Below are 14,457 nucleotides of genomic sequence, written 5' to 3'. Positions count from 1 at the left end.
AAAAAATCTATTAACACAAAGCAACACAGACAAGAAAAAGTAATTCTTCTAAAAATTTAGCATATGCAGCAGGGGGCACCAGATGAAGGCAAAAATGAATTCTTATATTTTAATTCAGCTACAGCTTGTATCCTGTTCATATTTAAATAATGTGGTGGTTAATTGTTTCCTCATTAGTTTTCTTGATGATTTTAACTTCTCAGTTCTAAAAGCTGTGTTGAGGAAGACACTGATAACAATTCTCCCTTAATAATTTTAATGAAACTTCTTACAACCACCAGTTTAGTAATTGCACAAGTTTTTTCTTAAACGTTTACTGTTTTTAGGCTTTTAAAAAGAGGAGTGGAAACTACATTTAATACTAATTCCTTGTTTAGAACAAGGTATTATTATTTTGTTTTTACTATCTTTTCTACAAAATATTTTTTTCACTAATGAAAAAGGGAAAGCTCCAGTGATTTGAAATGACTCGAAAGCTTAATTTATTTTCTTTGTATGTGTACTGAATGAATTTTGAATCTGGAAACCTGTTCCCTTTAGCTGATAAACAGTTGTGTAGAAATTCGTTTCCAGAAATGCCTGTTTTTAATACTGGTGGCATCATTAGCTTCTCCTTTATCCCCTCCCCCCACCATCTAGTCCAGTATCAGATGGAAATGATGCGGAGCCTTCGCCATGTAAACATTGACCACCTCCACGTGGGCTGGTACCAGTCCACCTACTACGGCTCGTTCGTCACCCGGGCACTCCTGGATTCCCAGTTCAGTTACCAGCATGCCATTGAAGAATCTGTCGTTCTCATTTACGGTTTGTAGGAGTTTCCTTTATTATTCTTTTCTTTCCTTAATGTTATTACTACTATTTTTGCTTTCTGTCTTTTTGCCTTCAGAGCAGCCTGGCAGGCCCTCTCAAGTAAATACCAACCCTGTTTCTGCAGCAGCCTCAGCAGCAGCAAAGTCTAGACAGGGTTTCCTTCTTTCTGTTTATTTTTCTTGCTATCAGAGCCCTGATGTGTACATTTTGGAATGCTGGAGTAGCTGCTTCATTTTTATTCCTCCCTCTCCCCTCCCTCATTTGAAGGGGCTGGTGGAACTAGACCAGATGTCTAACAAACCCCGATTGCTAGAGTGTCTGGCTCTGTACGTGACTGACCAATCATAGCGCAGTGTGCCAAGTTTTTTTTTTAATACCTCTGACAGCAGCGTACAAAACCTGGACTGTTTCTTAGCACAAAGATTTTTTTCTTTTCGGCCTATTTAATGGTGTTTCCTCAAACTCTCCAGACCAGATGTTCTGTGCTGTATCAGAACTGTAGGCAATTTAACAGCTTTATAGCCTTCCCCCTCCCCAAACACTCACAGTTTGCCATATCTGGCAGACTTGCGTATAGTTTCCAGCTGAGAAGTAAATGTAACGTCCTGAGTATCTGTCAGAAAAAATACTAATGAATACGATCAATCTTATGAGCTGCCCCAAAATTGTTTCAGTATGTTAACAATTGGATTACAGTAAAGAACAAGTTGTTAAAGTGTACTTATATTGGCTGGAAACATTGCATCATCAGACCTTGATGAATTTTCCACTTGTTTCAATCTATTTTGGTTTTCATTTTATCACCTATTGCTAAAAGTTTCACTGTGTTAAGTTTCAGACAACATGAATGTTAACACAGGTTTTAGGTGAATATTGGCACGCCGGAGCCGTTATCATGCAGCGGGTGCTAAGCTCCCTTTCTTGTGGAGTGTTTAAGCGGTTGGTTTCGACGAAATGAGTTTCTCTAAAACTAAAAAGACACTTTTGTGATAGCACTTTGACTTTGGTGGTTTTGTTTTTAAATTTGTTTTAGCTAAGAAATTTGAACAGTGGTTATTAGAGTGGATAAATTTGTTTGTAGGGCTGTTCATTTAAGTGAGCTGACCGAAGAACTTGAGGTTTCACATTTAACATTCACCAGTATTTTCCTTTATGTAATGTGTATCGAACATATGATATATTTAATTTCCATCAAGATTACTGGTTCTAGCCGAGGAATAGATTTGAAAATAACTATATTTCGAATCTTCTGTTTTTGCTTTAGGAAGGAAGTTATTCTACCTATTATACGTAGGGTGATAGGTTTCTCTCTTTTCACTTATTGTTTACTATACTGGTTTGAATCTGCTTCAAATTGTGTTCTGATTATTTATTTTGATCTTCATTTTGCAAAGATTGTAAGCTAAGTAACAGAATATGCCTAGAACCAATGTCATTTAAACATTGGTACTGACAAAATTCTTAGTAATTTCTTTCTCTTTTCCTTATTTGAGATCCCATAAAAACTGCCCAAGGGTCTCTCTCACTGAAGGCATACAGACTGACTCCTAAACTGATGGAAGTTTGTAAAGAGAAGGATTTTTCCCCTGAAGCGTAAGTGTTTGGGGACCTATAAGGCATATGGTAAATGACTGGGTGTTTTTCTTTTAAGATTTTACTCTGCCACATATATTGAAAGCTCAGTGGTGCTGTGGTAATGCTTTTGCCATGTGGACGGTGGACGTTTTCTGCATGGCCAAGTGCTACTTGATTTCTCCCTTTCCATGTTTAAACTATTCTTTATGGAATGTCTCATCTGTTCACACCAAGAGTGAATTCAGTTAGAGTGGGAATTAATTAGCTACTGGATTCAAAGGAATAAATGATTAAATAAAGGGAGATGATATGAATGATTACGGATCGTAAACTCAGTGTCAGTACGGTTGTGAACTGTGTCTTATTTTCTGAGCTCCTGTTTCGTGGTGGGTATAAACGTTTTAAGGATTTCGTAAGGAATGTGGCTTACTGGAAATTTTATGGGTGACAGGTATGCAGAGAATTAATCAATAAAGCTGTTTTGTGATCCTACACAATGGCATTGAAATATTTACATTAAAAATTTAAAGAAATACTCAGGATTCTTTAATTTTCTGTTCATTATAGGAATTTTATTTCTCGTTAAAGTTAGTGGCTTTGACTTCACGTAAGACAGACAGTTCATTGCTAATTTCCCATTTGGCTCCTAAAGAGATTAAGGGGCAAAGAATTTAAAAAAGGAAAGCTAGCTTGTGAAGAATTTCTGGGTATGGTAGTTATAACTAGACTGGGAGAAGTTGCTTCCTTGCTGTGTTCTGAACCATTGGATGCGGAACACCCTGCGAGTGTTCTGAGTTACTCAGGAGGCTTTTAAAATGAACTTTCCAAGAACTTGAGTGTTTCTCTTTTCTAGCTATTTATTTTAAAGGTTTTAGATACAGATTATATAGTATAACTTCCTATGGGTTTTATATTTTAGTATCAATGAAATTTAAAAGATACCTGATTACAAAGAAAGAATAGTTTCTTTTGCCAAGAATCTTATTTTCTAGGCTTATAGCTCACATTTGGATCATTTTCAGAGTTTTTCAAAACACTCGACTTATTCTTTACTGTAAAACTCATCCTTTCCCTTTTTTAGAGGTACTAATGAAACAAAGATCCCGGAGAAGGCCTGTAATTAGGGAAAATGTATGAAATAGTCAATTTATCATTTACTTCTGACCACTAGACTAAAGTATTTTTAACATACTTCACAGATTGAAAAAGGGAAGTATCACCTTTGAGCACATGTTTGAAGAAGTGCCGATCGTAATTAAAAATTCACATCTGATCAACGTCCTAATGTGGGAGCTTGAGAAGAAGTCAGCTGTGGCAGATAAACATGAATTGCTCAGTCTTGCTAGCAGGTAAGTGGCCCCGCCTAATGAAAAGTCCCTTTTTATCATTTTCTGCAAGATTCTTTTACTTAGACTTTAACCTATGAAACAAGAAAAAAACTACTTAAGCACATTTTGAGGTTACTAAGACATATGTAATAACATGTAGTACTTGTCCTGCCCTGCTAAGAGTCTAGGAAAAACGCCAAACTGATAAAGTAGAACAGTGTTTGAATACTAATTAGCTCCTGTTCTAAGAACCCTCTTCCGCCTTTGCTGGGCCATTTTTGCTCTGATAAGGTGTAAATGCCATGCGGGAGGGGTTTTTTATTTGACTCATCTTTATTTATTGTACAGTCCTTAGAGGCTTATGGTATTATGTCCAGACATGTAATAATGCTCGGAAGAAAAACAAAAATACTTTTGTTTTACCTGTGGCACTTGCCCTTGTTCAGATGCTGACTTTATTAGTAGAAAGCTTCCAATTAGAATTTTCTGGACCTGGCACTGGCTTTTGCTGTCTGAGACAGTGGTGACATAATTTCCTCCGCTGTGACTGCTTTGGGCTATCTAGTTGCTAAGATATTATTTATTATATTGATAAAATGCTGACTGAAGTGTTCCAAAACAAATTGTTTTCCTTATGGAATTAACGTGTTTTTTCCCCTCACTTTTTTCTCTTAAGTATGAACGGAGTCATGTATATAACTCTTCTTCTGTGCCCTTTAAGCTTGATTACCCGTGATTGTTTTGTGGTGGGGGAGAAAGCTAACAGCAGACCCATAGAATGAAATTGAATGGACAGAGTAGGTAATTAATCAATGTGCGTCGTTGAGTGGCTAAAAGAAACACGGTGGTTTTCTTAATCTACCAGTTTGGAAAAGACGCTCAGTTATTTATCAGATTTCCAGTTACCCAGGTTTAGAAGCTTGTCCAACAGAACAACATAAGATTCTTCGCTATAAGACAAGTGGGTTAGATGCGGGAGGACCACAGAGCCCAGCACCGGTCTCCAGGCTCTGGGATGGGTAGTGCTGTGGTCGAAGTGCCACCTTTCATCGCAGAGGCCACTAGAACGTCTTTGCAGGGGACGGAGATGGAAACTGAGTGGAAAGGAGTGCTGAGCGAGACAGCGGGTTGCGAGCCTAATTTGGCACTGGAGAGAGTGCGGCTTGACTGCAAACGTATATTCATACTAGTCCTTTAATTTGTCTCTTTTAGAAGGTCACATTTTTCTTTATTGCTTTTACAAACGCACTCGGCACACCTGTATTTAAAGCTTTGAGCTAAGAGCCTTTTTCAGCATGCAAGGTTACAATTTGATGAATTAAGTATATAGTTATATAGTGATTTTAAATTTACTACGTGAAAGCTTTTGCTTATATAATTTATGTCTTCACCTCTCCCCAAGCTTCCTTTATTGAGCATACAAAACATGTATAGCCCTTCTGTGCTTTAACAGTACCAGTGGGCTGGACTGTAGTGTCTGTTTCTCCAAAGCATCAGTTATAATAGCCAAAAAAGAAAATGTTCCCAGTTGGCCATAGCTACTATAATCTACACAAATATTTTATTGAAGTTTTTGTTTTCTGTATTTTACGTGAAATAGGAAAAGAGGCCCTTTGCTTTCCATGTTATTTAAAGGGTAAATTGGCGTGCCCGTTGGGAGAAGGAACACGAAGTACCCTTGAAGCTGTGGACTGTTACGTCGACCCTAATTGATAATACTATTTTAAAAGCTTTGTTCATCACACATTTTAATTTATAACATTAATAGCATGATGATGGTAATCAGGCCAGTTGCCATAAATTTTTTCTAAGAAACTGCATCAGAAATCATTTTTAAGCAGTTCCTCAAACATTTTGCTTGGTCTTACTTTTCACAACCTACGTGTGGATACCAGTTCTTTGATTTACCCGATAAATTTGTTCGGTGCTATAAATAAAACATACTACATTTCCTTTCGTTTAAAAAAATTCTAATTTTTGATTTTTATTAGATGAGCGTTCAACATTTCATAACAGCCTTTATTAATATTTTAAAAATATGTGTCACAAGCAGTCCTTTTCACACATGAAAAAACAATTGTTTTTATTTCCTCTTTAAAAAAGTAAACTGAGGGTGGGCATCATACGTCAGAGATAATAGGAATTAGCCGACTTATCTCTGCATGTCTTGGTTGACATCTGTTTAGGTTACCTGTTTTCAGTTCTTTGTTTCCTTGGCAATAAAAGAAAAAGCGATTTTATTGAAACTCCTCACAGTCACTCCCTGTTTCAGTATTCTCGTCGAACTGGGACCGAAAAGATTCCCATAAAATTGCCTTTGGTAATGGACCTGCGATTTCCTGGTATCTGTGAAATAGTTATGTGTTACTGTTAATTCTTTTTGCCTTACACAGCCTGTTGTGCAGATTTTTGAGTACTTATTGGATAGATTTCTTATAGTTATATAAATGTTACGAAATATTTTAAGTCCACCTATCTATGCTTGTGTTCTTTCGTTATAATTACATATACCTACAATACGTGCTATTAGCACTTTACGGTGAAACACATTTTTCAGTGGACAGGGACGGTTTATTCTCGTCGCGCCTTTCTCACTGCTAAAATCATTAGAGTCGGCCTCCAAGATTTAATCTGTGGGAACAAATACTCGGTCTTTCTCTGTTTGACAGTAACTCGCCTTCATGATTTTTTCCACTATCACTGTGTACCCCTTCTCTCTATCCCCCTTCCAGTCACCATTAGAAAATTTTGAAAATGTTCAATTCTTCAGAAAAATTGAAAGACTAATGCAGTGAACACCCATAAACCTTTTACCTAGATTCAGTAGTTGTGTGTCATGCCACATATGTACCCTCTCTCTGTGTGCATAAAAAAATGCATACTTCCCCCCTCCGCAAACCCAAACCATTTGAAAGTATATCGCAGACATGACTCTTAACCCCTAAATACTTGAACATGCATCTCCTAGAAATAAGGACATTTAAACTTAAGTCTCCCTCATCTTAAAAAAGCAATCACAAAAAGAGCATCTTTTTACCTCATGCCATCATTATTCATCTTATTTTACCTTTTTGTTTCATTTTTTTCTTTTCTGTAGTCAAAATTCTTAATAGAATTTTTGCATGTTGTAATCTGTGTTTCCTCATTTCCCACTTATTCTCAAAACTTAGTGTTCCATTTGTTCTGTGTTGTTAGAACTCTCCCTAAAGTCACTATATTATCACTGTATTTGTAGACTCTTAAACATTTAATATGTTGATAACCCTTCCTTCCCAGAATACTTTATTTGGAGTCTGTGAAACGCCAGCTCTTCTGGGCCACTTCTCGTTCCGCACAGTGAGCCGTCTTCTGCTCCTCCGTGAGCAGCCATGTTCCTGGGTCTGTGTGTGTGCCTGGGTCTGTGTGTGTGGGTCTGTGTGTGTGCCTGGGTCTGTGTGTGCCTGGAGGGCCTTCATCTGACCTCCATGTCGTTTGCTACCTTCGGCCCGGGCCTCGTTCTTTCTGCTCTTCATTACTTTCACAGTTTCTTGTCTTCCTGCTTTTAACCTTTCCTCTTTCATTTGCTAAATGCAAATTGTATGATCATATAACTCCTTTGCTTAAACTTTTTGTCTGATTCCCCACTGTCCTTAGAGTGGAACCCAGAGACTTCCAGGAGTCCGCGCTGTGACTGTCTTCTGCCTCTTTGATTTCATCGCCCTTTCGTTTTCTCTGGTCGCGCCCGTGTCCTGTGCTCCGGTGTACGAATTCCTTGCAGTTCTTCCACTGTGCCTTCCATGCCAGTGTCCGAACGCGCTGCCTGCGCTGCGTGTCTGCGCTGTCCCTTCCTGCCTCCCTGTCTCCAACTCCTGCCTCCGGCTCCTCTTAACTCAAAATTCGTCTGTCACGTAATCCAGAGAGTCTCATTTGATCTACCAAACTATCTTTCATGTTTCTGTTCTATTATAGCAGTTACTGTGTTGTATTCATCTATTTGCCTTCCTCTCTTCTCAAAGTTAAAAGTGAGTCACAAAATTACACTGGAATAAGATAAACATGCAATAACATTTAATTTGAAAAAAGCACTCGATTCCTCGATAGGTTAAGTCATTGGGCCAAGGTTATGTGAGTTGTGCCAGACCTGAGATTAAAGGTAAATTTATTCACACGCGCACGCACACACACCCACGGAGACACATACCACTACTATGTTCTTTGTACTATTTAAGAAAGAGCCAAAACTTTCTTTGTTACAGTTGGAATCCTTGTAGAATCCATATTTGACCAGATATCCTTTCATTCGTTCCCGGCATTCCCAGTAGTCTTCCCTCAGCCCTCCCGTCTGGCCGCCGAAGCCGACCATTCAGCTACTCAGGGCAGGAAACGGAGTCACCTTGATGGCTCTCTCGATTCTGCTTGCTTTTCTCCATAAATGTGTGTGCATGTGTCTAGTTTTTAAAAGTAGAGTTAAAATTTACATAACGTAAAATCCACCATTTAAAAAAGGATGATTCATTGGGTTTTAACATATTCACACTGTTGTGCAGCCATTACCGCTAATTCCAGAACATTTTCATTACCCCAAACAGAAACCTCACATCTCTTAAGCGGTCACTCCTCCCTCCCCCATCCCCTGGGAGACACTAACTACTTTCTGTCTGTATTGGTTTTCAGTTTGGACATTTTATATAAATAGACTGTGCAGTAGGTGTAGCCTTTTGTATCTGGCTGCTTTCACTTAGTATAATGTGTAAGTTTCACACATGTATCAGCACTTCATTGATTTTATGAGTCAGTAGTATTCTGTTGTGTGGATGTACCACAATTTATTCATTCATCCTTTTATAGACATTTGGGGTTTTTCCACTTTTTGGCTATTATGAGTAATGCAACTATTAACATATATGTACAAGTTTTTGTGTGAGCGTATGTTTTCATTTTTCTAGAAGTGGAAGTGCTGGGTCATATAGTAACTCTGTGTTTAGCTTTTTGAGGAACCACCAAAGCATCTTCCGCAGCGGCTACACCGTTTTTTCATTCCCATCGTAATGTATGAGCGTTCCAGTTTCTCTCCATCCTTGCCAACACTCCAAATAGACTCTTAACTGATTTCTTGGTTTTCACTCACCAGTCTGTTCTCTGCATAGCAGCCAGAGTGGTCATTTTAAAATTTAAGGCAAAATGTATCACAAATATGTATAATGCTAGGGCACCATTCACACTGAGGCTGAGGGGTCTCATTCACACTATCGGTTGTTGGGTGTTGCGTGGTACAGCTACTCCTTGTGTGTGCTGGTCTGACCTTAACCTGTTACCGTGCTCCGGCCATGCCCGGCCTCGTCTTTTTATCTGTCTAGTTCCTGCACATCTCAGGACTTCAGCATTCGTGCTTTCTTCCGCCTAGATTACTCTTTGCATGACAGATTCCTTCTGATCCTTTGCTTTCAGCCTGTCATCTCTTTACAACTCTTTTCGACCATATTATTTGAAGTGTCTCTCTACCTCCCCCTTCCTTCATCTCTTCCTTCTCCCAGTCGATGGTAGGCTTCGTGAAGATGGAGACCACAAATGTCTGGTTCACTGTCGTCTCCGTATTTGCTAACACTGAAGCTGGAACATAACAAGTCTTTAGTAATACCTGTTCAAAATGAATGAATGAGTACTATTTGTCAGCTAGGTAATTTTCAAGTAAATCTGTGAAGCAGCAGGCTTTACTATAGTTGCAGGAAGAAATCTGAATCTGGTGGTCAGTATATTAATAAGACGTACATTAGTGACGTGCATTGGCATCACATCGTAAGAAGGTTTTGGTGATTGAGCTGCAGTAGAAATTTCTGGAGAGGAAAAGAAGTGTGAGCAACTGTAATACAGATTCTAGGAAGGGCGAGAGGAAAGAAGCCTTCTTTCTTCATTTGGCTTTGCAGAGTAAGTGCTGTGTTGCTTCTTTAGAACTTGCTTGATAGAGAAATCATGTTTGCATGGTGCTTCCTTTCTATGGCTATCGATTTAAATGTTCTGGAGCAAAATTTAGAAGAGGGGTCACTAAGGAAAAGGGTTCAGGATTACTGAGCTTAGGTTAAATTTGGTTGTAAAGAAAATATACATTGTAGCTATCTCGCCAGGTGTGTTCAGAGTTTGTACCCTGACATGTGCATGTTCTGACAATAAGAATTTGAGCTGTTTCACATATTCTTGTGGTCCCAGTTGTGGATGCAATATGGAAAGTTTAATAACAGGCTGGCTCACATTCTTTCCTCTACCCGTGCTTTCGTGTGTGTATGTGCTCTTGTTCTTTAGCAAATGGCAGATCGGTTTAATATCCCCGAACTGTTCAGAGCAGTGGCAGAGCTATAACTTTACAGTGACATGTCAGTATATTTATATTTCATATTTACATTTCAGCAATCATTTGGGGAAGAATCTACAGTTGCTGATGGACAGAGTGGATGAAATGAGCCAAGATATAGTTAAATATAACACATACATGAGGAACACGAGTAAACAGCAGCAGCAGAAACACCAGGTTGGTATTATGGGTGAATTCAACCAACAATTCATTGCTAAGTACGAGGCTTCAAGAGTCATCTTCAAAATGATCTAAATTTTATCTTTGAAAAGTATTGACTATTAGCTGGTAACTCTATATCATATTTAACCCTTTTCCCATTTAGGAAAAAAAATGCCACTCACTGCCGATGTTCATTTAACATGCGTAGGAAATGCTACATTTTCTAGGATTTGACATTTTCAGCAATCAAGAATTACTATATTTGTAAATGGAAATACCACTACTGAAAGCAGAATGCTATAAATAGAATGATGTCATTTGTTTCCAGAGTATCGATATACTAGAGGGATGAGAAAAAAATCATAAAAGCAAGATACTTCGTGGCAGACTTTGGGGTCAGGTTAGGACTGTGACCTGCACGTTATCTTGGAGTAAACGCTGCAGCTGCGAGTGCCACCAGTGAGCGTTCTCAGAGCGCACGGGAAATGGGTTAAAAAATTATTCTTTGTGTAGTATGCCCTAAAATATTATTTACAAGTTATACTTAGAAATACCTGTCTTAAAAGGAACGAGTATATTGAGCTCAGAGTGTAATGCCAAGGTTATGCAAATAAGAGTTACATTTATTAAGAAAATCAGAGGCAGAGAGATTCTAGAGTGTCACAGCTCATTTCTTTACTAACTATAATTGGTTTGGTAGTGGCTCATTGCAGCATAGTTAGCAATCTTCAGTTCATTTAAAAAACTGAGCAATTGTGATGAAGAGCAAGCAGTTTTGATAGGAAATAATAGACCAACTGCTGTGAAATAGATAGTATGATACAGATAAAAACGCTAGAATTACCTGACTATTCTCATATGCACATATATACTACTATGGCCAGTTAACCTTTTCTTTATTAGTGTTGCCTGAAGGCCACGTGATTTTCACAGTTCTTGGAATATTTTTAACATTGCCCTGAAATGTGAACATTTGATTCATAGATAAGTGGATTCCAGAATGTTTACCTGTGAGAGTATTTGCATGTGACTACTCTGTACTTAAACAAGGTGGTGTTAACAATAGAATTCTCAGCACAATGAAGTAGATCAGAGAATATCATATGAAAAAAATTGTCCTACTATCAGTGTCCATGTATTTAATGAAATGTAAAATACTTTGTTTCTACCATACTTAGAATTGTAAAACACACATACATCTATAAAGTATCCTTTTTAACTGAAAACATGGTGAAGATGGTGATGGCGAAAATCTCTGTTAAACTGAGAAAAAAACAAAACCCAGCTTGATTTTGTTCTCCTTCTGCTTCTCCCTTTAGTTAAAGCACTCAGCCCAGGGTATCAAATTGAAAATCTGTCATCTATGAGGCAGTTGATTCTGGAAATGAATCTTACAGATATTTTCTTAGAATTCTAATATATCATAAAAGTTTTCATTTGATGATTATTCTTATTAACCCTTTTTAGATTTATCTTCTATTCTCGTACCCCATAATAAATGTAGGAATTTTTGCAAAGTAAGTTACTGTAGGAAGCACCGTCACTTCCCTTGGTTTTCATAGGACTCCAAGGACTTAAAATTTTACTAGCCCATTTGGTTTTTCATTACCTGACCTTTTAAGGTTGTGTGTGGGATGTTATTTCCCCTGCTGTTGTGAGCCATCCACAACTATTAGAATCATGATGATGTTATTATCAGTGTTACTGTTATTTTGGTCGGTTGGGATGATGTTGAAAGAATTCCCCAACGTGGTAGTTTATTACTTAGTTATTAGAGTTAAGATGAGTCGTACTCGTGATGCTGTCATTGTTACTCCCTTTCACTCACTAATCATGAGCTTCTTTGCCTTTCAAGCATCCTGTGTCTCACGTAACCAATTTTGTTTTTCTGAACCCTAAGAGTTATAGACTCTTCGAGCTCAAAGCGACACTAGAGTTGACAACAAAGGAATTTTCTTCTAGTGTTGCCATCTTTAGCCCCTTAGAAGCAAGAGTTATCAAGGGTTGCAATTTATAAAACAGATTGAAATTCAGAGCAATGGGGTTTTACTGGTTGCATAAGTGAAGGAGGTCTTTTTTTCTCTTCGGATAGAGAAGAATAACCAAATCGTTTTCTGTCTGAATTTTAGTATCAGCAGCGTCGCCAGCAGGAGAATATGCAGCGCCAGAGCCGAGGGGAGCCCCCGCTTCCTGAGGAGGATCTGTCCAAACTCTTCAAGCCGCTGCAGCCTCCAGCCAGGATGGAGTCTCTGCTCATTGCAGGTAGTTAGTACGCCGGTGCAGAACATGGCTGCCGTTCTCTGTTCTTAGAGAGATTTTAAAATGATCGAATGATGAATTTGAATCTAGCACCTATAATTTCTGAAGTTTAAGAATGTCTTAGTCTTTGTAATTTTTAAGGTCCTTTCAGGGCTTCACTCTGTGTTTATCCAAACATTTTTGAGATGACATTATAAACTTTCAAAAATAGGAAGGTTTTGTTTTGTTTTGAGTTATCTTTCATGGAAACTAAGAAAAAATTTTTATAATCTCATAATGTGAAAAAGATCATTTTGCTGGAGCCATTCATTTTTTACAGTTTAGCATAGCACCGAGCCCAGGTCTGTATGCGGGCGTTTGAACTGAATTGCATTTTCTGACTTGAAGAAGAGTATTTCCCTTACTTCGATTTAAGTTGTAGCGACGTGAGTGTGATTCTGGATGGACTTTTCTCTGGGGGTGCTCTACACTTAACACCTCCTTTAAGTGGTGGAGAGCGTATGTTTTACACTAGGACTTGATTTTAAATACATAACATGCATGCTCTTTTTTAGCTAGAAATACTTTATTTCTGTATAAATGCTGTTAAATACTGTCTGATTCAGCCAGTTGTCTGTGAGACATTTACTAGAGTGAAAATCCTACTCAAAGCTGATCTTCCATAATTTCTCAATTCTATCGATATATTTTTAGGATGGAGAGAAAAATCTAAATTCCATAAAACTTTCTAGTACACATATCATTCATATTTCGGAAACTGAGACACATTCCTTTCTTAAGGTCCAGTGCCAGCAGAATTATACTTTTTATACTTTCAAAAAAAACCGTCACCGTTGCAGCAGATTAGGTCATCAGTGTTAAGACTTAAGGCCAGTGACAGAGTCCTTTCTTCCTGAGGCTCGGCCCTCTGCCCTGCTCCACCTTGGCTTGCAGGGAGGAGCGGCCCTTCAGTTCCCAGAGCGGGGCGGCGGTGGGGGGCGGGGGGGACCTGCTCTACTTGTTCACGTCCAGGGCAGGTCGCGGTTCTTTCTACCTGGCTCAGCAGAGCGGGTTCCGCTTTCTCACTCGTCATAGTGCAGTGCTGGTCCCATCTGCATCCTTAGTACATCTTGACTAGCAGCTAATATGTACTTAACTGCTGATAGTCTTTTAAAAAGTTGTCGGTTTTTTTCCTTCTCCATGGAACCAGAAGTGGAAGATAGCTTAAGAACATAATATTCTTTATTATCCCTGTAGAAAATTAGAATTGATTCTTATAACTTCTCGACTCAAAACAAAATAAAGTACTGGTGATGCTGTATTATGCTGATATTCTTGTTCGAGCAGCATTCTGGGTCATTTGTAATTTGTGGAACATTACGCCTCTTCTTTCTCACTTTCTCGAATGTACAGGCCAGATTAATACTTACTGCCAGAACATCAAGGAGTTCACTGCCCAAAACTTAGGCAAACTCTTCATGGCCCAGGCGCTTCAAGAATACAACAACTAAGAAAAGAAAGTTTCCAGAAAAGGAGTTAACATGGACTCTTGAGATCACATTGGGGCAACTCTTGGAAGAAATATGTTTGCATACTGAAAAGTCTTTTTAGCCAATAATAAAGTATAAATAAAACAGTCTTGCCTACTCGCTTATTTGGTTTTAGACATATTTTATCTAGCTTCTTCTTTTTGTTTTTATTATACCTATTAATTTCAAAAAGAGAAAACAAGCTTTACCAAAAGCCTTACGAGGCTCAGACCTGCAGAGCCCATCACCTTCGCCACCTCTGGTTTGCCACATTTCGGCCACATAGTTCAGTAGTAATCGTTTCTCCTGACTCAGAAGACGCCCTGGCACCCACTATGGATTCTAGTACTTCATGTCCTTGTCCTTCCCCCAGCACCCCGGCCCCAGACCCAGAAATGCTTGGAGTGCTCCCAGGGGTCCACGTTTTTGTTCCTTTACGTGATGGTTGACAAGTCCTCATGCTCGTAGGCCATTGGGCATAAGAATT

At 38.6% G+C, this 14,457-nt stretch overlaps 1 protein-coding gene across 2 annotated transcripts in view; it reads left to right on the top strand.

Moving 5' to 3' along the window:
* The window catches only part of EIF3H (eukaryotic translation initiation factor 3 subunit H), a 15,455-nt gene extending 1,376 nt beyond the window's left edge, over positions 1–14,079 (top strand). Inside the window, exons 1-6 of one of the 2 annotated variants that reach the window (XM_023530781.1) lie at positions 492–807; positions 2,307–2,406; positions 3,588–3,737; positions 10,098–10,218; positions 12,333–12,465; positions 13,855–14,079. In XM_023530781.1, coding sequence (XP_023386549.1) covers positions 507–807; positions 2,307–2,406; positions 3,588–3,737; positions 10,098–10,218; positions 12,333–12,465; positions 13,855–13,952 — 903 coding nt within the window. In that variant the 5' untranslated portion in view covers positions 492–506 and the 3' untranslated portion in view covers positions 13,953–14,079. Of the gene's footprint in view, positions 1–491; positions 808–2,306; positions 2,407–3,587; positions 3,738–10,097; positions 10,219–12,332; positions 12,466–13,854 lie in introns of those variants that run through there. The other variant, XM_011360365.2, reaches the window with a different exon arrangement.
* The last annotated feature ends 378 nt before the right edge of the window (positions 14,080–14,457 follow it).

Source organism: Pteropus vampyrus, unplaced genomic scaffold (assembly GCF_000151845.1).
Source record: "Pteropus vampyrus isolate Shadow unplaced genomic scaffold, Pvam_2.0 Scaffold54, whole genome shotgun sequence".
Lineage (NCBI taxonomy): Eukaryota > Metazoa > Chordata > Mammalia > Chiroptera > Pteropodidae > Pteropus > Pteropus vampyrus.
The sequence above is the reverse complement of the archived record's forward strand: the minus strand, read 5'-3'. Positions and strand labels throughout refer to the sequence as shown.